Source organism: Drosophila novamexicana, unplaced genomic scaffold (assembly GCF_003285875.2).
Source record: "Drosophila novamexicana strain 15010-1031.04,08,12 unplaced genomic scaffold, DnovRS2.1 tig00000008-arrow-pilon, whole genome shotgun sequence".
In the NCBI taxonomy this organism is placed as follows: domain Eukaryota; kingdom Metazoa; phylum Arthropoda; class Insecta; order Diptera; family Drosophilidae; genus Drosophila; species Drosophila novamexicana.
The window spans coordinates 2252064-2279320 of record NW_020824765.1 but is presented as its reverse complement, the minus strand read 5'-3'; the positions used below and the strand labels follow the sequence as shown (position 1 = coordinate 2279320).

At 39.5% G+C, this 27257-nt stretch overlaps 7 protein-coding genes and 2 long non-coding RNA genes across 12 annotated transcripts; 5 read left to right on the top strand and 4 right to left on the bottom strand.

Annotated features, from left to right (window-relative positions):
- Nucleotides 1–25: 25 nt before the first annotated feature.
- On the bottom strand, nucleotides 26–7355 carry LOC115761120 (protein singed wings 2). Of its 2 annotated transcripts, none has more exons than XM_030702761.1 (6): nucleotides 6886–7355; nucleotides 1915–2124; nucleotides 1686–1860; nucleotides 1319–1621; nucleotides 1068–1247; nucleotides 26–1005 (listed from the first exon to the last, which is right to left on the bottom strand). In XM_030702761.1, the coding sequence occupies exons 1-6, from the start codon at nucleotides 6966–6968 to the stop codon at nucleotides 457–459; spliced, it is 1500 nt and encodes a 499-aa protein (XP_030558621.1). In that variant the 5' UTR covers nucleotides 6969–7355; the 3' UTR covers nucleotides 26–456. The 2 variants fall into 2 exon arrangements, with proteins under 2 accessions (XP_030558621.1, XP_030558631.1); XM_030702771.1 differs by lacking the exon at nucleotides 6886–7355 and adding an exon at nucleotides 2277–2396.
- On the top strand, nucleotides 5515–6055 carry LOC115761142. The gene is made up of 3 exons (XR_004017716.1): nucleotides 5515–5664; nucleotides 5759–5894; nucleotides 5955–6055. It is a non-coding gene; the product is annotated as an uncharacterized LOC115761142 (long non-coding RNA).
- LOC115761134 lies at nucleotides 7267–7725 on the top strand. The gene is made up of 3 exons (XR_004017714.1): nucleotides 7267–7345; nucleotides 7451–7536; nucleotides 7625–7725. It is a non-coding gene; the product is annotated as an uncharacterized LOC115761134 (long non-coding RNA).
- A 68-nt stretch (nucleotides 7726–7793) lies between these two features.
- LOC115759384 (cytoplasmic phosphatidylinositol transfer protein 1) lies at nucleotides 7794–12858 on the bottom strand. The gene is made up of 8 exons (XM_030700314.1): nucleotides 12403–12858; nucleotides 10412–10617; nucleotides 10204–10352; nucleotides 10052–10140; nucleotides 9007–9014; nucleotides 8863–8934; nucleotides 8672–8801; nucleotides 7794–8618 (listed from the first exon to the last, which is right to left on the bottom strand). The coding sequence occupies exons 2-8, from the start codon at nucleotides 10460–10462 to the stop codon at nucleotides 8278–8280; spliced, it is 840 nt and encodes a 279-aa protein (XP_030556174.1). The 5' UTR covers nucleotides 10463–10617; nucleotides 12403–12858; the 3' UTR covers nucleotides 7794–8277.
- LOC115759159 lies at nucleotides 10884–16755 on the top strand. Of its 3 annotated transcripts, none has more exons than XM_030700219.1 (5): nucleotides 10884–11001; nucleotides 11283–11478; nucleotides 14746–14923; nucleotides 14999–15137; nucleotides 15205–16755. In XM_030700219.1, exons 2-5 carry the CDS (start codon nucleotides 11332–11334, stop codon nucleotides 16025–16027), a joined length of 1287 nt encoding a protein of 428 aa, XP_030556079.1. In that variant the 5' UTR covers nucleotides 10884–11001; nucleotides 11283–11331; the 3' UTR covers nucleotides 16028–16755. The 3 variants fall into 3 exon arrangements, with proteins under 3 accessions (XP_030556079.1, XP_030555926.1, XP_030556005.1); XM_030700066.1 differs by having other exon boundaries at nucleotides 14746–14935; XM_030700145.1 differs by lacking the exons at nucleotides 10884–11001; nucleotides 11283–11478 and adding an exon at nucleotides 12970–13143 and having other exon boundaries at nucleotides 14746–14935.
- Nucleotides 16756–19405: 2650 nt separating this feature from the next.
- On the top strand, nucleotides 19406–19960 carry LOC115761803 (peptidoglycan-recognition protein SC2-like). The gene has a single exon (XM_030703749.1). The coding sequence runs from the start codon at nucleotides 19406–19408 to the stop codon at nucleotides 19958–19960; it is 555 nt and encodes a 184-aa protein (XP_030559609.1).
- A 1056-nt stretch (nucleotides 19961–21016) lies between these two features.
- LOC115758115 (peptidoglycan-recognition protein SC2) lies at nucleotides 21017–21695 on the bottom strand. Its single transcript, XM_030698653.1, has one exon. The coding sequence runs from the start codon at nucleotides 21660–21662 to the stop codon at nucleotides 21108–21110; it is 555 nt and encodes a 184-aa protein (XP_030554513.1). The 5' UTR covers nucleotides 21663–21695; the 3' UTR covers nucleotides 21017–21107.
- Nucleotides 21696–23019: 1324 nt separating this feature from the next.
- LOC115760246 (peptidoglycan-recognition protein SC1a/b-like) lies at nucleotides 23020–23601 on the bottom strand. The gene has a single exon (XM_030701504.1). It carries the CDS (start codon nucleotides 23581–23583, stop codon nucleotides 23020–23022), a length of 564 nt encoding a protein of 187 aa, XP_030557364.1. The 5' UTR covers nucleotides 23584–23601.
- An 866-nt stretch (nucleotides 23602–24467) lies between these two features.
- On the top strand, nucleotides 24468–27117 carry LOC115758975 (mitochondrial sodium/calcium exchanger protein-like). The gene is made up of 8 exons (XM_030699781.1): nucleotides 24468–24579; nucleotides 24635–24855; nucleotides 24909–25234; nucleotides 25292–25366; nucleotides 25422–25949; nucleotides 26505–26644; nucleotides 26709–26943; nucleotides 26994–27117. The coding sequence occupies exons 1-8, from the start codon at nucleotides 24541–24543 to the stop codon at nucleotides 27041–27043; spliced, it is 1614 nt and encodes a 537-aa protein (XP_030555641.1). The 5' UTR covers nucleotides 24468–24540; the 3' UTR covers nucleotides 27044–27117.
- Nucleotides 27118–27257: the final 140 nt, after the last annotated feature.

The following is a 27257-nucleotide window of genomic DNA, read 5'->3' as shown; positions in this document are numbered from 1 at the left end:
TTAACAATAAATAAAATAGGTAAATATTTACTGGCTAATTTGCTATTAAAATACAGGAAAAATACAGAAAACTCTTACAAATACTTGAAAATACATTAATTACTCCAGTTACAAATATATTTACACTTGTTGTAAATTTTGTATAATATAAAAATACAAATTAAATAATTTATCGACAATTCTTATTTTGATAAGATCAAATTGCCCTAGGTGAACTTATTTGATAGCTCAACTCAAAAAACATTTCATTTATTATACTCTGTACTAAAATGGGCTAGAAGGGAGTATAATGGAGTTGTGCAAGTCATTATGACAAGCAGCAGGAAGCATCTCCGATCCGTTTAAAGGCCTAAATTTCATTTCATTCGGGCCTATGCACAGGGTATCTCCAGTCGAACACCCTCAACTATTTACATTTGTAATACTTTGAATCAATTATTTAAAAGCTGAGCTTTTCTACGGCATCTTCAAGACTATCCAAGGAACTCGGCCGTGATATCTATAGAAATAGTAGTCATAGGCGAGCTTGCCAAGTATCAGAATGATGAGGCTGGCCAGGACGCAGTTCAGCCAGTCAATGGGATGGATTCGCATGCCATCGTCGGGACTTATGTTGCACATGTCGTGACGCGTCAGCGACAGCACCTTGGCCAGGCGCAGCTCATCGCCCTGCATATAGGTGCAGGTGACGTTCCACGCATCACGGACAATATCCTTGTACTTGGTTAGCAATTCGCGCAGTCGCATTCCAAACTTGCATGTGCAATGCCAGGGATTCTTGCTAAGCAGCAGGAGATTCGCATTCTCGTTATCATTTAGGGCATTGTCCAGCGCATAGACCTGAAGCTTTCGCAACAGATTGCCCTGCAGGTTGAGCAAGCGAAAGTTTTGCAGCCAGTATGTGTCCTCTAGAAGGTCAATGTTAGAGATCCGATTATTTTCCAGCTGCACATCCACCACATGACGATAGTGTGGATTATCTTTCAGTGGATAAATGTCGCTGATCTAAAATGGATTAGTGAGTGAAAATTACAATATATTATATATCACTCACTAGACGTTCTTACCTGATTATCATTTATGTACAACGTGGTAGTATTTTCTGGCAAATACGCGGGCAAGCTTTGAAACTGAAGATGGGAACAGTTGACCGTGTAAAGTGGAATGTATGCCTTGGGAATTATATGATGCATTACGCATGTGCAGTTCAGAAGGTCCGCATGTGATTGGCACTCTCTTCTCAGCACCTGGAATTATCAGCGGATCAGTAGATGGACCAGAATTGGGTTTTTACATATCTAGATTTGTATATACTTACCACCTTGTAGTGCATGACAAGCAGCATTTGTCGCTCCTTGTACTTGCGGTCGGTGCAGATAAGCTCCTCGCGATCGGCTACCAGCCGACCCTTCTCTGGCTGCAACAAGAGCCACTTGAAGTTTCGAGTGCAGTTCCACGGATTGCCCGCCAGGTACAGCTGCTGGAAGGTGCGCGGCAATATCAACGGTCCATCCAGCTGGATCAGCTGGTTCCAGCGCAAATCCAAAATTTGCAACGCATGCACACGCTTAAAGGTGCGCGCAGAGATGTACGAGAGATTCGTCCAGGAAATGTTAATTGCCTGCAATGAGTGCACAAAACATACAAATTGGCAACCTCAAAACCCAATTGGTGTCCATAAGCACCTGCAGATGGAACATATCCGGAAAGTCGAATATGAACTCTGTGAAGCCGCTGTACTCGATGGTCAAGGAGCGCAGATGGGGAAACTTTTGCAGTTCGCCGAGCGGGTTGAAAGCCTCCTTGGGCCAGCCGCACAACAGCATCTGTTGCGCCGGAAAGAGTTTTCCCAGCTTGGAACTGTAAGAATGTCATGAATTAGTAAGCCATCCGATCTGCCATTTAATCTCCTACTTTAGCGATGCCAGGTTATTCATGCCGCCATAGCACCTGATCAATCCATGGCGCGTTAGGCGGGTGCAGTTCCCGTCGGCAGCCTCCGGCGCTGCCGTCCAATTAACGCAGCTGTGGCCGGGGTTCAGAGCCGGCATCTCAGCTGCCACCGTTGTGGACGTAGTTGTCAGGGTCGGGGAATCATCCGGAGCATACGTGGCGCCGCAATACCTGTGCACATACATTAATAAATAAGCTATAACAATATAGTACGCAATTGAAGTCGTATTTGATTGCGGGCACAATCAAATCTATTTCTGGAAATGGGGTTGGGCTAGGTGATAATTATTGGCATGCCAAAACATCAAACCATATCAACATACGCCAATTCGAAGAGCCATTCAACTTTTATGGAGGTGTTCACTCTAGCTCCGTGATAAATAGAGATCGATAGCACAATTCAATTTTTATTTGCTTATAGAGTTGTTCATTTACAAATATATACATTGTATCTGTTTGATTTAATCTCTGTATGCTTTATACCCTAAATAATATTTCATCTAGAACAGTTTCTGCGACCTTCCCCATCTTATCATCATTTTCCATCATTATTTTAGTGTTCACGAATTTATTGATATGCAAAATGCTGTTTCATTTTCTACTTTTTCGCTTAATTTAATATATTTACGATGAACTCGATAATCATTAATCAAATTTTAAGACCTGCCGCAGTTTGAAATAATTGTCTAATATTTTTCAAATAATATCTTGGAAGTTTTTAATTGAATAATATATGAATTATTATAAAAAGTGCCAAACAGATTTGTAATGTTAAAATCTTGCCTATAGGGTATTTTCTAGTCCGGACCTCTTGATGAGAGCATTCCTACTAGTTTTTGACAACTAACGCGTATCCAGCAAATAATTGCGCATCGTGTCGATTTTGGCACTTCCAATTTAACCCAAATGTTGTTTATGGTTATTTAACTTGTGTACATACATGCACATACAAAGGTATAGGTAATACACATAAGTAAGAGATACATATGCTTATACGAGTACATGTACATGAGTTCCGCGCAAAGTTAATCGGTAGCACTCTGATCGAGTACTAAATATGAGAGCCAACATTGTGAGGCCCTAATTAGCTCTGTATATAAGCGGGACGCGACGATTATTCAGACTGCCATGAAGGTGGTGTCACTTAGCACATCGGTAGATCTGCTTGTGACACATATGTTCAGATTTCACAAAATGAGAGAAACAATGCTGACGATCAACTTGCCAATGCTGTAAGCTGGTCTAAAAGAAATCAAATTATTTATTTAATATTTCCTGTTTTCCAATACATAACTGAACCTGATTTGAATCCATTTTCCCGGGGGCTTATTCAATAAAAGGGGTCTCCACATGTTCCCCAGTGTACTTTGTTTTTCAGTACAGCTTAGGACTTAAGTTATTTCAAAACCTATCATATTGCAAATAATTAATATGAAAACATATCTATTTTGTATTTACGATTTCAATGATATTTTGTTGGTGGCGTTTAGAAGTTTGATTAGTTGCAATTAGCATCGTTTATCAATGTTTTTTGCGCAAGTGTTAAAATTAAAAATATACAAAATAAAAACAAGAAAGTCGAAGTCGAGTGTGCTCGACTACTAAATCTCTTGTACGACTCATTTTGGCTTATATCATAAAAAATATATATATTATATAATATAAAATATACCTAAACATGAGTTCGAAAAAAAAAAAACATAAAGTTAAAAATGCATATATGAACAACATACCAACCTAAGGTTATGGTAATATGCACACACATATTCACTGGGCTCTAGCTTTAAGAATGAAAGGGGGAAGTATTTAAAGGGTGTTAAATTTCCAATTGTCTGAATTATAAATTTGATGTATCTAGCTCTTATAGTTTTTGTTTAATGCTGGAAAACCCTAGTCTTCAAATCGGTTTTTATACAATCCATTTGGTAATGTGAAGAAATGTCGAAAAAAAATGATAAACTCGTTTTGCGTAAAAAAAAACCTGCATAAAACCAATAACTAATATGTTCAGTTATACTTAAAAAAAATGTCTAAATCGATTTTTATCGATATTATCAATTATGACGACGCTGCTCGATGTCCTGAATGAAGAATTTTGTGTTACATAAACCCACATAAGCACATTATACCCTCTTCATTCATTTTTAATGGGTTCAGGCTATAATTAAAGTCGACGAAAATATTTGTTTTGAAATTTACCAAAATGGTAGCTGTACGTTATTAGCTTGACTGTTGGGCAAAATCGTGAAGAACAAATATTTGCGCACATGGCGTATGTGTGTTATTTGAAAGACTAACAGAAAGTCAAGAATCGTACTAATTTGCAGCGATAATTCGGCTAGTAACCAAATTTAATTACCTGCCTGGTAGTACAGAGCGCTGCCTTATTTAACACGGAAATTAGTCTCAAAACAATTCCATTTCTTTGTATCTTGCATAGGACCGACAAATTTTGGAGATATATCTACGTGGTCTGTTCGGCTAACTGCCAACAAAATAGACAAGTGCGCAACCTACTAAAACCAATTGGCAATCAATTTAAATTGAAAAGTATTTTATGCTGTCTGACATTTGGTTGTGACAATTCGTTGCGATTTATTAAGCCAATCAAAAAAAATTGAAGTAAATATTGAACAATTGTTATTCTTGTTATTAACGGCATGGCCAAGGTCTAAGCCGGCAAAACCCATGTATAATACAATTTAATTTTATTAATTAATTATTTATTCAAACTTACTAAAAAGAAGAAGAAGAGCTAGAATTGTGGTAATTGATGAGTACTGTGCAAATACCTTCAACACAGAAATTGTTTCCATATAACAACTCAACCTACTCCTTTTTATAAAGCTAAATAATTTAATAGGCCGATGTTGGGAAGCTTGAGCTCGTACTGCCTACAACAGAAAGACAGAGCTATGCAAATCTGTATGGCGTTGCATTAAAGCAGACAGATTTCTATGCGTTACGCATTTTCTACCAAATTAATATAACCCTAAATATATGCTCTCTTCTCTACTAGAAGGCGTACTGTGGTGTGCTTTATCAACATACCGTTGCGACTAAGTCTGAAATCTGCTTCCGGTCTTTTTTTAAAACACACGTTGAATGATTGAATGAAATTGTTTACTAAATGCCCAATTTACGTCTTTTACTCAAACAAGTTGATAAGAAACGTATGCATTGATCTCATAAGGTGCTATAAGAAATAGTGTTCCTACACCTTTATCTTTCTCGATTTGGTGCAGCCACTTAAAACTAGCTTATCAATTCGGCAATATAAATAAATCCACTCAAGAATTTGTCACGCATCGACTTCCAATTAGTTTTTAATTTAAGGAACGTCCCAGGCAGAAAGTCCTGAGTGCACGATACTCCTTATCCCTAGTTAGGATTAAGAGTATTAAAACGGAAACGTTTTTAGTAGACAGTCAAGTCAGGCGGACAGAGTATACAAATTTCTAGAAAGAATGGGACAGAATAGCTAAGTAAGTTTATCAGATGATATTTATCTGTCATGTGTTTAAAATTTTGTATGATACTCTTATAAACAAAACAAATATAGACCAGACGCCAAGTTATTTTAGGCACAAACCGCAGGAGTGCGCAATTCACACACTACATTCATCAGGTAATAGGGTATTATCTGATATGGCAGCTAAGACAGAAGCAAGAAGCTAGATAGCTTATCTACTTGCTGAAAATCCCAAACAGGTATAAAAAAAACCGACCACAACATGAATATATTTTCTAGAGTAGTTATATGTAGAGAAAGGCATATAAAACTAAATTTTTATTTTTGGCAAAGGTAAAGACACGATAAGAAGCGCTGTATAAATCGAACGCTCCATGATTAATTGTGCCTCCAATTCTAACAATAAATCAAGAAGCCTTTGCGTCACTTATAAGAACGTTGCTTCAAACAATAGTAAACGGGCAAAGAGGTATTTAGTTAGTCATATGATGATACCCTTACCATATAATCACCTATTGATACCCTGCAGAGGTTTTTATTAGATTGCGACGAAATGGTTAGGTACCACCATTTAATTCTAGGATTCTTTACTCGGTCCACAAGCTGTCTGCATCCAAAGTATTGATCTATCATTCAAAACATTTGAACAAAATTAAGATAATGAAATACATATGTCATACAAACGGATAGCCATATATTTTGTTTCTTTAGACATCACTCATCCGCCCATTTGTCGCCAGCTGAAAACTCTAAACCTTGCAGCTTTGCCGGATTTATTGTTTGTTTGCTTTCAAAATAAGTAAAACGATCGGAACACACTTGAAACTTATTTCTTTTAACCCTTGACCACCAGTTTCCGCCACCTGATGGATTTCCCCAAAAGTGTGATGACCCCTCAGATAATCAATCAATTTATATCTAGATAGTTGTCACAGGACCGATTAAATTGAAATAGACAACAGTTAATTCATGTGTTGTTTTCGACACACAAATTTGAATAGACAAATCGATTGTTATTCCAGTTCTTTAAATCGAGATAAAAACAAGATAAAAAAGATTAATTAATAAAAAAAAAATATCAGAGCATTTGAAATAAATCAACCAGTTCAGTCGAAAAGCTTAGACACACTTCAGTGCTCTTCAGGTTGGCTTATACAATAGGTACATAAACATGGTGCAGTTGAGCACATGTAAATAGCTTTTACGATAGGCCCATTTGGCGCTGGTTTACCCGTTGCTGATAAAAAAAAAGTGAGCAGATTGATTTATGTAAGGGAGCCAAATATTAACATTGACACAGACCGGTACGAAGCTATTAGATTTAATAAAACAGTAAGATACGAGGATCAGACACCAATTGGAAAGGCATACTTGACGTATGCGCAGCCAGCTTAGGCTCTCCATATAAACGGCGATTATCGAAAACACTTTGAACAATGTCTGATTAATAGTTTGCGCACCTGCCGAAAATAGCCAGCAACAGACAAAAACTAATCGCAAATGAGTTTCCATCAGTAAAGGTGCTTCGGTGGCTCATTCTCATTCTTATTCACTGGCACGGGAATATAACATGTATGCGTATTTATTGCGATCTCTTTGAAAACACGTGTAAGTTTGGATACGTCAATTTTCGAATGTCTTTCACATTTTTGGATTCGCACATGACTTTTGTTTTCCAGAATCGCTCCAAACCGACGGCTATTTACACATAGATGTATGCGGCTGCGTTTGCTACATATTTTAATGTCATGTTTTTGTTGCCGAGCTTTAGTTTTTAATCGCTTCGCATCCGTATCTCTCGCCCGGTCTGTGCTACTTTTCTCGCGTTTGAAGTTCAAATGAGGCGCAAATGCTAAACGCTGACATATTTTGGCGGCATCGGAGATCTCTTCAACCAAATCAGCTGTTCGAGACATATGTGTGAGCCTATATTGTGTTGCTGCTGTGTGTGTTAGCTGAGAGAGTTTGTTATGAAATTTTTTTGTTTTCATTTTTCCATGGGTGCTCGCGTGTCTGTGTTAATAGTGCCAATTGATTTATATGTAGCCATGCATGTGTGCAGCATCAACAGCTGATTGATAAGCCCGCTAGAAAATGTTAGACTACCAAATGTGAGTGCCGTATATAAAAGCTGCGACAACCGCATACTAATTGCTTTATTTTCTATTGCCAAAACAAATGCTTGGCTTCTCTTTTAAGGCACTATAAAAACTGAAACGACGCTAGTTGTCTTTAAATATATATGTGTACCCAGCGAATACATAAAACCACCTCAGCCATCAAACTTTGAATGTGGCTAAGAAACCTAAAGTGGCATGTGTATGATCTTATCTAAGCAATAAAGTTGCAACAGAAGGTTTACTACTTACACAAGTTACGTTCGTTTATTTTTAATTTTGTATTTGTACATTTAAGTCATCAGCGCATTTTCATCAACAGCGTCTGCATATTATGTACGAGGATACATATCAAATAACTAAAGAGAATAGTTAACAAAAACCAAACCTAAAATAGTTGCCCACATTAATATATCCTTATGCAAATCATAAATATGTAAACACATCATGTTACATAGGTAGTTGATGTTTTTCTTTTTTGGTTACGAGTAGTACTCATATTTGTTTCTATGTGTATCTGCAAGTCAGTTTCAGTATCTTGAGCTTGTTTGGACCATTAATATATGTAGTATATATGTGTACTTCCTATGGCTATGACTTGAGAAATTTGTAAGCTCGCAATGTCCCATAACATTATCTTATTGAGCTATTGGTTAAAACTGTCTGCCGGCCCTGTTGGCAAAAATTTGGTATAACATTCACAAAAATTCAACTAGCTGTCATTTAAACAATATTCTAAGAGTTGCCCCCATCCGTGGGCGTTGTACTACCATTTGCGGCAGCCTCATTATCCTTGGCTACTTGTGGACTCGCATTGTACTGAACCTTCTCATTGGTTTCCGCTTGCTTTTGTCGCTCATAGGCGCGTACATCCTCCAGGGTCATGCCATGCCATTCATCCACCCAAGCGAAGGCCTGGCGATGGCCGAGAAGCAAAATATCCCGAATGCCACGCTGTATGAAGTCTTCCACCTTGGTCTGCAGGCCCCAGACCTCGAAGCTGGCCAGCACCACCTTGTAGGAACACATAATAGGAGTATCAGAGTCACGCCAGCCCTCGATAAGTGGACCACGATCTGCAAACGAAAACAGTTACAAATGCTTCAAGATCTATCATGGTTAGACTTACTTGTCTTTTCTGACTTAAAGAACTTTGGATCCTCTTCGCGTTTATAATGTTTGCCACTGAACTCGTCAAATGCAATGTCCACATGGTCTACTGAACGCGCCTTCAACTCTTCCTCGCTGAGATCTAAGCACTGTATAGAATAACAATAATTAGCTGGTTCCAAGTTAAGATTTATTTTAAATACTAATTACGTTCTCAGTGCTGCCATTGTTGTTCTCATATTTGGTCTTGATTAAAACATTTAATTTGGGTATGAAGGAGCACTGAAATATGCAAAGTATAGATGTTTATATATATATAACGAGTCGACATGCCCAATCAATTTAGATAATTACCGTGTATTCTGCCATGTGGTCAGTCATTTGAATCAACATGAACATAAAAATATAAAGGGAAAAAATCAATACATGACATAAATTTAACTTTACCGAAAAAATAACTAAAAATAGAAACATCGAAATCCAATTAGGTTGCCAAATATCTCTGTATGTGTGTGCTTGTTTGTTTCTCTTCCTAATTACATTTAAAGAATTATGATGGTGGATTTAAAATTGTAAATGCATATGCGTATAAATGTTTTAAATTTTATCTTTCACTTAACATGCATTCTCCCTCTCTTTTAAACGCGTCTTATGAAGGATGTACAAATATTTTAAAATATTTAAATTTTCTGCATACTCTGCCATTTTATTTGGGTATTTAATTTAATTACAGCCTATATAACAAATAGCTGGATGGAGGGATTTTATTGTAACTCTTTTAGTTACGCTTGTTATCAGTTATCACTTGATAATATCTAAAACGACCAAAAACTAGCGTACAAGTCATATCAATCTGTTTATGTGAAGAGCCCACTAAGCCAGACTGGTTACAGCTGCCACGGTGCCAATGCTTATCGGAATTGTTTGCTCAAAAACTGACAATCGAGGATCCCAAACAAATCAGTCACTAGCAATAACCGGGATCGATGTGAATTGGAACACCTGTTATCAGATTACACACTTCCGACCCGACAGCCACGCTCTCTCTGTTTCTGTAAGCGTTATCAGAAAGGTAACGGCTGTGACCGTGACGTATTGGTGGCATGACAAAAGCGATATGGTCACAAATATCCATAGGAGTATACATATATACATATATACGCTTATCGTAGACATGCCAGGCCAAGGCGCCAAATCGATGAGAGGGCACGAGAGGGCAACCATATGGCAAAGTGACTTTGATGTCAACTAAACGAATAATTGGATACAAATAATTATGAGCAGTCAGCTGGAAAACTGGAGTGGATTAATCGCGAGAGGTATGGTTACAGGCTGGGCTGGCCGTATTTGTGGGGCGTTGAGTTATATATAGATACGCGGCAGATGGTCGCAAGCTCACCTGTTAGTGTGTAGGGATAATAGTTCCATGACTTTTCCGTCACGTAGAAAACGCGCGGGCAAATAGCCTGTATCCAGTATGGTAGCCGACTGGAAAGAAATATTATGCTTAGATGAGGGAACATATCCTGCTGGGATAGTGCCAGTTATCACCTGGACAGGTGTATGCGTTTCTCCGTGTACTGTCCCTTGCCGTGAACGGGATCTTCGCAGGGCTTGTTATCTATCACCTCGACACCTTCGCCTTCGTCGGACTGCTCCAGACTGTGGCGCGCAATCATATACAGCTGTCCAATTTTGTACTGCGAAATGCTGAATTGGTAAAAGTTGGCTTCCACCGGCAAATACGAAGTGTACTCACCTCCTCCACAGTAAGCGGCATGCAAACGCGATATTCCTTTATTAATACCATGTTGTCAAGTTATATTCAAAAATAAAAATAATATAACAACGGATCTAACGTTACGCAAAGAACGGCACACGAGACGAGACGCAACTGAAGCAACAACAAAATATATACTACTGTAACTCGATGGGGCTATCGATTGTGTTATCGATTGCATTTGTCTAAATAAGGGGGTTTGTTTTGTTTATGAAAATAATTAGTATCCATTATAAAAAATGTAAGTCAAATATTCATTGATGATAATTAACAGTTAAATATTCCATTTTATTTGCCTCTATTCCTTTAGTGTCTTTAAAAAATACAACAGAGCAAATTTGTGTTGCAGTAGAGTTGCTTGGGAACAGCGTACGTGCCTACCATCGCAACAAAATAATCCAATTTGAGAATATCGATACGCAGCCGATTATTTCACAGAGAACGGGCACACTGTTTGATTGCTTGGATTTTTGCTTAAGGCAAATCCAAACTCTGTTCGTAAAAACATTTAAAGTGCGACACATAAATATTTCTAAGTAGTCAAACCAACAAAAAACAACATCTGCAAGGTAGGATTGTGAAATGCGTATATTAGAAATCGAAAAATCCTAGCATATATTGCTTCAAATCGAGTACGAATGAGACACAATCTGAAGTGAAAAAGTGGCACAATATTAAATACATACAACTCATACATATGTATGCATATTATTTCATAGATTGGCGAGTGGGCGCGTGTGTGTATACATGCATGCACACATACATACAAACATTACTGCATTAAGTAGATCTAATTTCGATGCACATCAACATAATTAATGCCTGATATCTTGCATTTCCCCGTCTCTAGTGCACTGCGACACTACACAGCAACACCTGTCGCCTCAGAGCGACGTGCAATGTTCAGGATCCGTGTCAAAATGGGCCCGCAACGCAATAACAACAACAACGGGAACAGCAACCATGGCCGGGTCAACAAGGAGTGGACCTGCTGCTTTGGCCTGCATGTGCATACCGCTACATTGATGATTGGCCTATGGCACCTGGTAAGCTATTTGCGACGCAAAAGCCTTGATTAGAGTATCTACGCACACCTACGCATTACTGCAGCTATTTCCGCGCAGCTGACACATACACGCACACAAGTTGACCCTGTTCAGTGTCACGAAGGGAAAAATCAATTGTCGCTGCACTGTGACTCTCAAACTGTTACCGAGGCAGCGACTTTGAAAGTTGCAAAAACCGCTGAGAAGGTTGTCAACTTTCGCTTCTCGTATTTCGCGCAATTGTGACGTCACACGAGCTGTGCTGCGACTCAAGTTTTATTTGCATGAATCTAACCGCAGGCCAACCCACTTCGAGTCGCCCGGCGCCTCGCACGATTTTGCAATATTTAAACAAACCATTTATATTACGACGTGACATATGCCAGTTGATTTATAGGAATTTTGCAGTATTGAGTCGTTAGACTTTGCTCATCTCAGATTTCGGATTGATTCAAACTGCAAGCCTTGCAAAAATTGAAACGTTTTATCAAAACAATTGACTTAACTAAGCAAACATTTGCGGCTTTGGCTTTGACATGTTTCAGCTCAATTTCGGCACAATGTTAATCACACGAAAGGTCATGCGTAAGGTTCAGCTAATTTTCATAATGTTAATGCTATAAAAATAGCTGTTTCCAACCATAAATATTTAAGCAGGGCCATCCAAAATGACCATGAATGTACAAAAGTAAATATGGATCGAAAGTTTTCCACGTGACGAGACATTGCCTTATTTTTACCCATGTACGGCAGTTCAGCATAAACATTTACTCTTTTTATACTCTTAAAAAGGGTATAGTGTGTTTGTCATCGATTGTGTAACTATATTGTGTTCAGTCTAACTTTCAGTTCTACCATTTTCTCTCCGCAAAATCTTATCAATATCGGACTACTGTATTCTAAAGATATAGGAGATATATTTACCAAACTCAGCAATGAAGGCTTCATAATTCGCTCCACATATCTTCAAATCCGTAGTCTAAGTAGCAAGTGTATGTTATATTCGGTGTGCCGAAGGTAGACGGCTTTTCTTGTTTGTTTTTACTTTAGCTAGTTGTTGAGCATACTCTTTATTTGTGCATCAAAATTTGCTTATCTGTGTCAGACACATCCGAATTTTTAAGAGTTCACTTGATTAATCATGCCCTCATCTCTATGCGAGCGGATGTTTTATTTGGTGACTAAGAATATCAGGTTCCTGAAGTAATTAATTGTTATTGTTGATAGCACGATTTATTTATTTTATATAGTCTCCATATTTGGCCTAATGGAAATTACAAGTATTTTGGCTTTAAAGTCATCACTTTCAGAAAACAAACTTTCGCTCCTGCAACCTTCAAAGACTAACATATAAAAGTTCACAAATATGTATGTGTATATATATGTATATAGATTTATAAGTTCGGTCACGAATTGAATTGACTTATTTGTCTTCGTCAAGTGGACACAATTTCTATCAATTCACATTGTTGACAATTTTTACAAAGAACTCTATTATTAGCTGAAAATAAATTTTAATGTATAATGTATTTGGAACTCTGTTTGGCGGCCAATGTACCACTGCCAATGTCATCGGAGTCAACAGTGATTACGCCGTATCCGATTCCAACTGCAACGCCAATGCGATGCACCAATATAATGAAGATACATACGAGGACGAAGAGGGTAATTCAACGTCTATTGAGTCCATTGCCTCCTCCAACCCACTAAGCGAAGAGTCTGAGTTTGGGGCTAGGCATCGATGGCAAGAGAAATTTGAGCCACGGGCTGTTAATTCCTCTGCTTATACGCCCATCTTTTGCCAGTCTGATACGCCCCATAATAATTTGACAGATCACACGCTTATGTCATTGGGGTACAAAGCACCTGATGAATGGCCGGAGCTGAAGTGCCAAGCGCGAGTCGCCAAGCCAAATCTTTACGAGCTGCTGTCAGAGATAGTGCAGAAAGATCGAAAGACCAATGCTGTGATTACCATTGCGCAGAGCAGTCTCCAAGTGCATCTTATCGTGCTGCAGTGCTTCTCGGGTCTGTTTTGTGATTTGGGCAACGATACTGTGAACGTGGAGTTGCCATCCGAGTGGGTGACGCCCCGCGCATTTCGGCTTATTTATGATTGGATGATTGCGGATGCGCCTCTGTTGTCTCGGCTCGGCTTATTGGAGGTGTTGCGCGCCGCCAGTTTTCTTAGGATACCGCAGCTGGAGAAGCAGTGCGAGCACTGCCTGGCGCATGGCATCACAGAGGAGTCGGCAGTGCTGTTGTATCTAGAGGCGCGACTGCTGCGCATGGAACGAACGCATCGTCCTTTGCTGCAGCGCGTCGGTCGCTTTTTTCTGACTCTAGTCGCCTCTCAGGAGTTCCTCCAACTGCCCATGCATGCTCTTTGGCTGCTGCTGAGCTCAAACGGCATAGGCGTCAACACAGAACTGGAGGTCTTCATGGCCGCCGTGCGATGGCTCAACTTCCAATGGCCCACACGGCGGCTCATTATAGCCCAGCTAATTTCATGTGTGCGCTTTGCCCTAGTGCCTCCCTGGTTGCTCATTCGTCTGCACGACCGGCACTCCACATCCATTGAACTAAAGCGTATTATCTCGCAACCAGAGGTGCTGCAGCAGTTACACGATGGCATTGGCTACACCACGACACGGCTTTGCTATGGCTCCGATCGAGACGCGTTTATGCTGCATCTGGAGCGCACTGGCATGCAGCCTCCGGAGCAGCGCAATTGGATCTACGATCGAGAGTGCACCTACCACCATCGACTGCACTGCCAGATCTCCGATGAATTCCCATACGAGGCCTTCATAGGCTATCTCAGTTGGCTTCAAACGCAACATGGAGACTATTGGCAATCGCTAGAGCCGGTGGACGTTTCTGAAGTGTGTCTCTGTTGCCAAACAGCTGCCAAAGAACTGAAGGAGACCTTTCATATTTAGAGATTTTTATTATAAAGACTTTTTCTTCCACCTGTGGAAATATATTTTTACCATTTAAAGAAGATTTGTTCCTTCTTGCAGAGAATCGAATGAAATCGTTTGATTTCATGCAATTTCTTATGCCCTCTCCTCTTTTGACAAATAGAGAATAGTGATTGGTATAGAATTATAATCTTTATTAATTAAAAAAAGGCAGACGGACATGGCAGGCACTCTCGTCCTTACCTGTAGTTGTCCGGCTTTTAGAGTTTACACTGTAGTTAATTGAGGAGTTATATGTTTTAAGACGAAAGAACTGATAATTCTTGTTTCTTATTTTTCGCAGTTCTTGAATATTCTGGCACTGAGCGTCCTGGCTGTCATTTGGCGCAATCCGGAAATGATGGATGAATTGGAAAGCGGTAATCATGATTTTACCGTCGATCTTAATGCACCCGCTTTGCCCACGCCACTGAGCAAGGTGGATCCGCCCTACGCCTATCGTGATCATTCCCTCAACTACCGTAAGCGTTACCGTAAGCAGTCGGGTCTGAGCTGCGCTAAGAAATCATTGTTAATTTAACTGCTCCCGTTTGTAGAGAACTTTGACATGGGCGGTCTCGTGTGCACATGCATGATAGCCATTACGCTGATGATGATTTATGGAACAATCAAGGGGAAGCCGTCTCATCTGTTGCCCTTCTTCTGCTTGCAGCTGTTCGACTTTGCCATCACAACGTAAATGTTAAATTTGATATGATATACTTTGACTTTTAATAACGTGTTGCATGCTTCGCATTTGTAGATTGACCGCCGCTGGTTACTTGTGCTATCTACAGGCCATTCATCGTATCATTGCCGAGTCCCATCGACTTCCGTGGCGTGAGAAGCTGCTGGAGCTGCCGCCCGAAGAGCTGGTGGTTGTTGTGCTTGTGGTTTTTGTGTGCATCGTGTTCCTTAAAGCCTATTGCATTGGCATTGTCTGGCGCTGCTACAAGTACTTGACTCTACGACAACAGCATCTGCGCAGCTTGCTACCCTGCGTCCTGCCCGAAATGGCAGTCCGCGGCATTGGCGGCGGTGGCTTTGGTGCTGAGGAGCGGGCGTATTCGACACTGCTGCCCAATTATGATGAAGCCATTGCTCAATACTTGAAACAGGCACCACCACCATCCTATCAGGTGGCTATGTCCAACTATCAAAATGAGGATGAAGGTGCCACGGGTGAAGCACAGGCTGTTGACGGTGGTGGCAGCACGCCACTGTTTGTGGCACTCGATGCAGTCGCTGCCAATGCTGCACCTAACTCGAATGACAACCTGGACAATAACAACGACATGCCCAACAACAACAATACGGTTCATGTGAATGCCAACACTCCACCAATGCGACGTAGCGAACAGTCGAATACAGGTAGCGCCAGTGTCTCAGACGATTCTAACGGCGATGACGACGAAGAGGACCTAGAGGTTATTGATGGTGGCGTCGATGTAATCGAAGGCGTAGTGCCGCCACCGCCATACAACGACATTACTGATCCTCATGTGCAAGTGGGACTGCATTCACCCCTTGATCGTCAGGTTAATATACCCGGTCAGGTACCTGGACGCAACGAAAGTCAGGCCTAAGTTGTGATTTCATTAAAGTTTTTACATAATTATCGTGTTGTGAGCAAAACATTCGCCCACACGCTTCCTCTCTTGCCCCCATATTAGCACAACTTTTCTTGTTTGGTTGCCACATATATTCCATATATATTCCACATACGATTACATTATTTCTGTCAATGCAGTTGATTTTGCACAAAAATGTGTACCCATTCGTATATTAATATTGTATGTATTACCGTATTGAAAAATGTTTGTGAATCAGAATGAAAAAAATTCTGATATATTTATTCCGCTAACAGTCGCGTATTGTTATTAATCGTAAAAGGCATCAAACCTAACCAAATATAAATATTCTCTGAATTTTGCTCTAAAAATTAACGTATATGTATGGCAAAATGCTCGTCTAAAGCCCCATAAAGTTGTATACTTGGCCGCGTCAATTTCGTTTGGCATTTGGTTTTCATTTAGTTATCCTGTGAATTTTACCTAGTTAAGCGCAAGTAGTTGTTACCAAAAAGAGAGTCGAACGGATGTTATAAGAATCTAAAGGGAAGTATATTTATGCGAAAGCATGTTCTTCTTATGTTTTAAGCTAACTTGTAAGACTTTATGCATATTTACTGGTATGTCAGTTTTTTAATTTAAATGTGTGCATGAATTTCATGTACTACACTTCACAGACATACGAAAAATATTATTTATGTATGTACAACATCTATATGTATACTATATACTAAATATGCAAAGATATTCGAATAAATATTAGTTTAAAATATACAAAATTAACATTATTTTGTAGAAATTAAGATTATTATAGCTTGAGACAGTAAAATCAAATGTAAGAGCTTTAACACCGAATTAGAGACGGCTACGAAGAATTTGGAGTGAAAAAGATATTGAGTGAGCGAAAATTTACGTAATGAAGCAGATTTAAGCACTCCTGTTAATTAATTTTGGAGAGGAATGAATAATTTATATCTGTTGTCAACAGGGTTGGGCTGAGCTGTGCCTTGTGAAAACTTCCCGTAAGTTTTTGTGCGTGTTTGAAAAGTTTAGTTTCATGTTCGTGTTATGCCGTGACATTAAAATCCCACTCCCGCCTATCTTCCTACCGTACATACATATTCGAAGAATATTTCAAAGTAGGATACGCTCGCCCAGAGCACAATTACTTCTCTTGTTGGCAGGCCCACTAGCTAATCATTTTGTCTTCCTGACATTTTTATTTCTTTTGCGATTTTATTGTAAGAAAAAAAAGAAATTAAGGGAACGATTCAAAAACTAACTGGGTAGTGTTCTTTACGTTTACCTTCAATTTTAACCATGAGTATAGGGTATCTTCTATTCGAGAAGTCTTACATCATTAAGAATTTGCAGCTGGCCACACGTGCGCGTGCCATTATAATTTATTTTGAGTCTGACATCTACATCACATGCAAGGTATTTTAATCGATTGGACTTATTACTGATTTATAAGAGCACTTTATAATTTGATAAGAATTCTGAAGTCTGAAGTAAATTAGTTTGCAAGTCTACATAAAATGTTTGAATCAAAACATCACGCGACTCCAATTGGGTTGGAAATTATACATACCCATTTATCACAAACTCGTACGATTTTGTATTTTTATACCCTATAAAAGAGTAGAAGGGCTATGTAAAAATGAGGGGCTGCGAAGAAATAAATGCGAGGCAACACGGCATCCACAATACAAAGATGTTTAATTGTGTTAAGTAAATTCTTGTATTTAGCCAGGCTTAAAATGCTTTTATATTTAACAAAGTTTCCCTATGAATTATGAATTATGCATATATAAAAAAACTCCTCTGTTTATCAATACAGTAGCCCTAAAAAGTGAGGTGATTTCCAATCCCAAATTCGTATAAAAAGTTGTATTGGTATTTGTAGATTGTTTGCATTTGCAAGAAAACACACCTATAAAAGTTGTATCACTTTTACAATACGTATTCAACAATACTAATGAAAATAATGTGTTATTGTTTAATTGAGACTTTGGCATGCTTCTCGAACGAGTCAAGATAATTTGCCAGCTCATAGTATAGCTTGTGTATGAGCTAGGAGCCATAAATTAATCAAATTGCTATCTTCATTGTAAATTTTTAACTGGATTTACTTTATTTTAGTAAATTGCGTTCACAATGCTACAGTGACTGATAATAGTATCAAAACCATATTTTGATAGCTGACCCATCTGGCCATGGCTCGTAATCGAACTTATCCTATAAGCTTCGATTTAGAATTATGGCTAACAAAGAATATTATCCTTCTGGCTCCTTTGCGTCCTTGGATTTGCTGTCGTTTTTTGAATCATCAGAGGTCGGCCGCTCTCTCAAAACCGACGACATATTTATTTATAAGCTGTACATACTTACGTCGGGGAGAATTATTTGATAAACGCAAAACATCAGTGATAATTCTTAGAAATCCAATTGTATGAGATCACATCTATGCATATTTATGCATTTGCAGATGTACTGTAAAGGTTATTATCGAAGTTCGTAGCAAGTTGGTGTAAATCTGTTCATTATAACTAATGGCTTATTGCCCGATCTGCGAACCATTTCAAGCCCATGCTAACCGTCTTGCCTAAGGCTTACCAGCAATATGTGCCATCGAAGGCTGAGACGAAGAAAAATCGGAGACATATTTTTTAACTTGTGCTTTATATCAATTATCAATATCAATATAAGTATTTACAAAACTTTTTTATCTACTGTTAAGTCTAAAATAAAAATTTACAAGGATAGGGTGGTTATATTAACCGATCTTGGATGAGAGTTCCGCAATCTTCTCCGCATTCGAACTCCTCTTATTCTACGCCTCTTTAGAAGGCGCCCAGACGATTTGCAGACTGTTTATTTATAATGTCCATGACTTTAGGTACTCCTAGGTATTATTCCAAATCGGAAGTACGCATTACCAGGAGGCACCAGACAGATTGCGAAGCGTTTTTGCCTGTAACACCCTGATATTTGCCACGCCAGGCGGGAGCTTGTAAAGAAGACATATAAGTTTGCGAAAATCGAATAGAAGAAAATATAATACCTCTTTTCTTCAGCCATGTATCTGGGTGTTTGTCCGCTACAATATATACCCAAGAACTGCAATGGAACATTTTTTCGAATATTTGCACTTGCCAGCAGCCATAAATTAACCAAATCGCAATCTTCATTGTAAATTTATTGGTTGCATGCTCCTTATTTTTCTAAATAGCGCTAAAAATATCATGGATTTGATACTAGTATCAGGACCATATTTTGATAGTCTTTTATCAGACCATAGTGCAAATCGCCCAACTCCTTATGGCGCTGGGGGGTATATAAGCACCAGTATTTTGGCATTTGGCATAGACGAGTCACAACCGATTCTCAACTATGGCTAATAAGGCTATTATCCTTCTGGCTGTGCTCCTTTGCGCCCAGGCCGTCTTTGGAGTTGCTGTCGTCTCCAAATCGGCATGGGGCGGCCGCGCGCCCAGGAGCAAGACCACTTTGGGCAACAATTTAAGCTACGCCGTTATTCATCACACCGCAGGAAATTACTGCAGCACCAGGGCTGCCTGTGCACAGGAGCTGCGCAACATCCAGAGCTACCATATGGACAGCCTGGGCTGGCCCGATATTGGCTATAACTTCCTGATCGGTGGCGATGGCGCTGTATACGAGGGCCGTGGCTGGAACGTTGTCGGTGCACATGCAACCAACTGGAACTCCAAGTCCATTGGCATCTCCTTCCTGGGCAACTATAACTACAACACTGCCACATCGGCAATGATCAACGCTGCCAAGGGTATTTTGGCTGATGCTGTATCCCGTGGCCAAATTGTGTCTGGCTACATTCTCTATGGCCACCGTCAGGTGAGCGCCACTGAATGCCCCGGCACAACCCTGTGGAACGAGATCCGCACCTGGTCCAACTGGAGGGCTTAATAAAACCCTGGAATGGATTCCAATTTAAAAAACTTACAAATGCTGCAAAATAGAAATTCATGAAAATACAATAAACGCTTCATATGTTGAGGTTACTAATCGGTTTGTGAGGATATAATCGTCAGATCGACATGACAAGGCCATAAATGGAAGTGAATTGGACTAGACAAGGGTAGTAACCGATCCAGGCTTACTTTTGAAAGAAGCTTTTGTTAGTGATTGAGGCCAGATAAAACAATATCAAGTACATTTTAATTGTTCAAATAATTAATACAACAAAATTATGTTAGCTAGATCCAACTAGGAAGGAATATTCTCGCTCAGTATACACAGAGATTGGCGTCCCTAAAAACCGGAAAAATCTCTCTCTGATGATAGGTAGAACAGATAAATGTGAGACAAAGAAAAAACGGAGCAAAGCCGCGTCATGGGTCGGATGTCTTACAACAGTTTCAGAAGTTTCACAAGCGATCCGTTCGAGGTGCAAGTTTTCAATGATGCAAAATATATTCAAATTGGAAAATAGCTATTGTAATCTTAATTTGTTTTATATAATCTTCTATTCGAAAAATAACGAGAGCTCGGAAATGCCCGACTATGAGATACCCTGAAAGATACTCTAGTGTTAACGATTACTTTCTGTTTGTTCAATTTTGTGGGGAGTGGAGCGAAGTATCTAAAAATTGAAATATTTTAATTCTGTATATGCAATCCGAGAGTCTTCAATCGAGCTAGTTTTCTTATTTTGTGAATTTTGATCAAAAACTTATTTTTACAGCTGTCAAAAAAATAAACATGCTCTGCTTTGGTATACGGGAATATATATTTTACTTTATGCTCTCTAGCTTTTGTAGATTTCCACATTCCCGTTCATACAGACAAACTGATCAGGAATATTGTAACTAAATAAGGTCGGCGCAAAACTATTATAGCCTTATTAACAATTTTTAATGAGTACAAAGTATAAGAACTGAACAAAAGTGTAAATAAGCTCTGTTTGGCGGGGAAGTCCCTCAGAAAAACACCCGATGAATGCTATTAACATATGTATATAATTATGACAGTGTATTGTATTATAAAAAGTTTTTATTTTGCAGCAGTTTATATATATATATATTTGAAGCTTGAAGAGCCTACAGCCAATCACTTAAGCCTTCCAGTTGGACCAGGTGCGGATCTCGTTCCAGATGTTGGTGCCAGGGCATTCAGTAGAGCCCACCTGACGATGGCCATACAGAGTGTAGCCGGAAACGATTTGGCCACGGGCAACAGCATCAGACAGCAAACCCTTGGCAGCTGTGATCTGAGCGGAGGTTATTTTGTCGCTGTTGTAGTTGCCCAGGAAGGAGATGCCAATGGACTTGGAGTTCCAGTTGGTAGCATGAGCTCCCATAACGTTCCAGCCACGACCCTCGTATACGTTGCCATCACCACCGATCAGGAAGTTGTAGCCAATATCAGCCCAGCCCAAACTGTCCATATGGTAGCTCTGGATGTTGCGCAACTGCGTCTCGCAAGCGCTTCTGGTGGTGCAGTAGTTACCAGCGGTATGATGGATTACAGCATAGCTCAAGGAGCTGGCCAGCGTGGACTTGCTAGTGGCCGAGCGACCGCCCCACTGCGACTTGGTAATGATGGTTACACCAAAGACGGCCTGTGCGCATAGGAGCACGGCCAGAACGATGAGAGCTTTACTTGCCATGACTCTGAATTGGTTTTGAGACTTGTGTAATGGCCGAGTGCTGCGGCGCTGCTTATATAGCCCGGGCAAGTGCCTTATCTCTGCCGAATGAAGCGCGAAACACACGACACTTGTTGCGCACAAATATATTTATAAGAGGGTTGGGGGAATTTCGATCTGATACGAAGACTATCTAAAACAATTCTGATACTCGTGTGCCATTCCCAGCGTTGGCCGAATGAGTTTTTAATCAAGTGGCAAGCGGCATTTAATTAATTTGTTAAAAATACTCATTGATTTCAAAAATAAACAATTCATGTAAGTTAAGCTGTTAAGCTTATATCTATCTTATATCCTTTAGTCTATACTCTGAGAGAGGATCTTCACACAATGTGCGCATCGCATTGATAATGGGCACGTGGAAAACAGAAAACAGCTGCATCTTCTACGTTCTTAGAGTTAGAATCAATAGCTTGGAATTTTTTGATTGGTTATCAGCTAACTTTTGTCAATGACGTTAGTAAAGTATTTAGCCAAAAGAAGGTGAATGAGGCTATGGTAATATATTAACATGTCTAACGATTACAGGAACATATAACAATGTTAGTAAAATGCTGGATAAATGCGAGGTAAGACGAAAATGTTTTAAGAAAGAACAAGAAAATAATATAACTAGAGTAAGCGAACCGATGGAAGAGAATATTACTACGGATTATATAGAGAGATATTAAGGCTGAGAAGTTGTGATGGAAAATCCTGGCCCGACGGAAGATTTCATATCGGGTTCGGCAAGCTTTGCTTCTACGTGGTTATCAATAAGGCTACAGATTTGCGCCCGATATATGTGTAGGATATTGAAAAAGGCTGAAAGACCCTTACATTTAACAATTAAAACAGCTTTCTAAAGCTATTGCATTTAATTTTCATATGGGGCCGGAATCATAATTCTTTTATGTACAACATTTTACCTGCTGACGGACATCAAATGATAAGAAATGTTTTTTTTTTTCGATATTTAGGTACTTTATCGTATGGATGCGATTCTTATATATATGTAAGCTAACTGATACCCGTTTACGCTTTACGCTTGATATGGTTACATGTTTAAAAAGACTTTAACCCTTAAAAATTGTTTAAAATTTGGGAGTCCAATCCTATTAACCAATTAAGATATGCTGTCTCTTTGTTTCAATTCTAGTTTGTCATATTTGTGGCAAGAAGTCCCTGAGCTCTTGTTCGCAGTTAATTTGCCTTAGAGCGTGGCCTGAGTACACGAATAGTTATGGCTGATATGAAAAGATTTTCTGTTTGATGAGATAACAAGTAAACTCAATTTGAACGATATTTAATTGATTATTTATTGTTAGTTCGGTCGAAATCAAGCTTTCCAGTGAGACCATCCACGGATCTCGTTCCAGATGTGAGTGCCAGGGCATTCCGTGGCACTTACTTGACGATGGCCGTATAAGATATAGCCCGAGCTCAACTGGCCACGATTGACGGCATCGTTGAGCAGGCCCTGGGCAGATGCGATCATGTTCGGCTCCAATGTGTCCCAATTGAAGTTGCCCAAGAACGAAATGCCAATGCTCACCGAATTCCATTCGGCAGCATGGGCGCCCATCGAATTCCAGCCGCGACCCTCGTACACAGCGCCATCACCGCCGATCAGGAAGTTGTAGCCAATATCGGGCCAGCCCAGGCTGTCCATGTGGTAGCTCTGGATGTTGCGGAGCTGTTGTGCGCAAGCGGCACGCGTCTCGCAATAGTTGCCGGCCGTGTGGTGAATAATGGCATAGTTTAGGTAGTTGCCCAGGGCAACACGGTAGTTTGGAGCACGACCACCCCACTCCGCCTTGGAGACCACATTGACCCCTTGGACTGCGTGCTGGCTGTAAACCAGAACAGCAAACACTAGAGCGGCAACTGCTTTAGACACCATGTTAGCTATTTTCAATTTGATAATTGATTTCTGCAGTGGTGCTTTTAAATGCGATTTTCTGCTGCCAAGTTTGGCTTATCGAGCTCTTCAAAACGAACAAGTCATCTTGAAACTGCTCTCAATATTTTATAACGAATATTATTTATGGTAATGACTCTCTCGTGGGAAGTACATTTGCAAGGCTTGCATTGATTTACGTTGGCAGCCGACTGTCGCCTTATCGACTTAGTATATGTATATATATTTTGTGTATACAACTTGTATTGGCTCACTTTTGTCTCGGTTCATAGGTATATAAGATTAGACTGATAGCAAAGTGGTGTATGGCTTCACTCTGTTGTGAATTCCTTATCACTTCAAGAAGCAACTAATATCTTCGAAACCCATGATCTGAGATTTCATTGTGAAATACAACTGCAACAACACAGAGAATAACAAAAAGATGTTGAGAAGCGAATACAGTTTAGGAACGTAACTTAAACGAGGATCAAAAACATGTTACCTTATTACTCAGCCTTACCTTTGAAATGAGCTTGAAGTCGATTGGATTTAAACAAGAAAGTGCAAACATTAAACATCCACTTGCATTCCAAACATTTATATACAAGAACTACAAGCAAGTAAGTTTGAAGTCGATAAAATGAAACTTAGAACATAACCCCTAAGACCTTCGACCACCATTTTCCACCTAGTAGGGATGAAATTTGCGAATTGATCTCTTCAGCACGTGGACTTGCTTTGAAAGGGAGGCTAAAATGAAGATCCAAATGTCTTCGCTATACTGGACACGGACGAGGATATATCGGCACTTTCAACAGCTAAGAGCTAGCGAATTGAAAAGATTTTCAAGCTAGTCGGCCTTGATTTCAAAAATAATCTGCTGACCGCTTACAAAATTTGTAATACTTTAAGCACACGAATAATTTCTTCATTTGTACGGTATATGCGATTAACGCCATGAACAATACGTTTTCCTTAGATCGTGTGTACGGCGAGGTAAGTACCTAATGCAAATTGGGACGGAAACTCACTAATTAGCCGCTAAATAAAGATGAGCTGCTACAGTTTGATGCAGGTGGACTTTAAGCAACGTTGTCGTTTATCTAAGCAAATTAATAACTGCAAGCATATTACTCATTTTTTCGATTATTTCCGGTTGATGTATTGCAATATTAATGTTCAAACCAAAACTAAAGAAATAGGTATTGTGTGCATATTCATAATGATTGCAATTGTTCTAATGTTGACACTCGTGCATATATTGAGTAAATAGTAAGTTCAGTTGTCATGCATTCCAACTAAACTTAATGCCGATTGCACTTCAGTTTTGGAGCCGTGTTGAAAATTATGTCGGTCAAGCTTCATATGAATGAATATGTAGCAGGCGCTACTCTGTTGTCCTTCGGCAATGCCATTCCGGATCTGGCGGTCAATTTAATGCCGGTTCGTGAAGAGGCACCATTATTTACAATATCTATAAGCAATGCTCTAGCTGTTATTCTGCTCAGTGGGGGCATGGTGTGCTTCCTCAGACCTTTCAAAATAAATGGGCATTTTGCTGTGCGTGATCTTCTATTTCTGCTGTTAGCCTGCGAGGTCCTGTCCTATATAGTTATTTCAGGCAAACGGACAACTCGAATAGAGGCCATAGGTAAGCGAACCATTGGTCACTTTCAACAACAGATAATTGTTTGGGATTATTTTGTAGTGCTTATTTTATTGTATATTTTTTACTTTGTTGTTATTATTGTGGATCTAAAGCTGACGCGTCTAACCATAAAATGTAAGTGTCGAGCGCAAAGAGCATGCACTTGCTAAAATGTATTATAATTCCTTAGCGCTCAAGAAACAGATTAATGAGCTTCAAAAAAATACATTTACACCTTATCGAACTCGACAACTACACGAGAAGCAACTTCAGTTGCAAAAACTAGAAAATGACAATATATTGCTTATACACAGCCACACGGTAAGTGTCGATTTATACAACATGCAGCGCAGAGCTGCGTCGGATTTCAAGATCAAAGATCAAAGCAAGGGATTGAATAGTACATCAGGAATGAAGCCAGTAACTCATGTGCTTAACATTGAGGAAACTCGAAACATATTACATAGTCCAAGTAACCCAAGAAATCTATTCTTATGCAGTGAGTTTTGGGAAACGCTAGTACCGATCGATATTCAGGATTGGAAGTTCGCCGGCTGGTGCAAACGCCTCTATCTCATTCTCATATCACCCATTGTGCTATTTTGCAACATTTTCATACCTATCATTGACTACCAACAGCCCAAGCATGGTTGGAGCAAGCTTCTAAATTGCATGCAAATTATTATTACTCCCATTCTGCTGGTCACCTTGACAGAAGGTTTGTATATATCTTATACGGTGACAAGTATTTACTCATTGAACATTTTTGTTTATGAAATTATGTCAAATACCTTGGTTTATGCAGAAGCGATATCAGAACCTATAAGAGCTAGATAATATAGGTTCTCCTAGTCACCGCGAGGTACGATAACTTGCTCCGCTTCCAAAAAAAAAAAAAAATCCGATCGATATCGAAAGACTTTTTTTGTGCAAATTTCGTAGGTTTTAATGACTGGAGTCAACAAATTTGACATATTGTATAATTTCTAAAACAGTATAAAAATTCTTTAATCATCAAATAAGTTATTATAATAAGTCCAGTAATCGACCTTTTTTTGGTTCAGGGTATCTCAAAGCCAGTTTCATAAATAATCCAAATTTTGGCAAATTATAAGCATCAGATCTTTTCCAATTTTTCTTTCATTCGCTTTTGCATAGATCAAGCATTGCGAGAAAACTAATTTTGTTTTTCAAAATGTTAATAATAAGAAAGGTTCTTTATGAAAATACTTTAAGCTAGTCCTGTAAATAAAATGACTTAGTAACCTTTTAGCATTGATTACCATGAACATACGAGATTGGCATGTGACATTAAGCATTAAGCATGCATCGTGGTCCATGTTTCTTACTGTACCCCTGGCCATCATCGTGTTGTTCCAGACTCGCACGGATCAGCCACCACGGTATCATCTGGTGAGTCGTGAACCGGGCATCGTCAAATAAAACTTATCCATCTCAACTGCAATAATCGGCGCAGCTCTTCCTCACACTTACTGCCGTGACCTCTCTGCTCATTGTAACAACTTGTGCCATTGAGCTTGAGGTACTTTGCTGTATTGTTGGATTGGTCTTAAATTTGACCGAGAATTTCGTTGCTAGCAGCGTGCGATCCTCTGCCGCGGCAATTGCTGATTTAATTATGAACGTGGAAGTGGCCATGCAGGGCTATGAAAGAATGGCGTTTGCTGCTGTGCTGGCCGGACCACTCTTCAGTAAGTGGTAACTAGCTAATATAAAACAAGTTTTTGCTTATAGACACCAGATTTTTGCAGGCACAACGGTCTGCATAGGCATTCCCTGCTATTTCAATAAATTTGCGCAGCTCAAGGGCTCGTCGTACTGGATTTATGGCAGGCATGGTACGAATTCTTACATTTTCTTTGCGCTTATGATTTTCACAACAATGTTATGGACATTGACATTTAATTTCTCCGCTCGACGTTCTGCGGGCATCTTTTCATTCATAATGTTTATTCTGTTTGTTTTATATGCCGCGCTTGCCGAGTGGGACTTTGTCCATGATTTA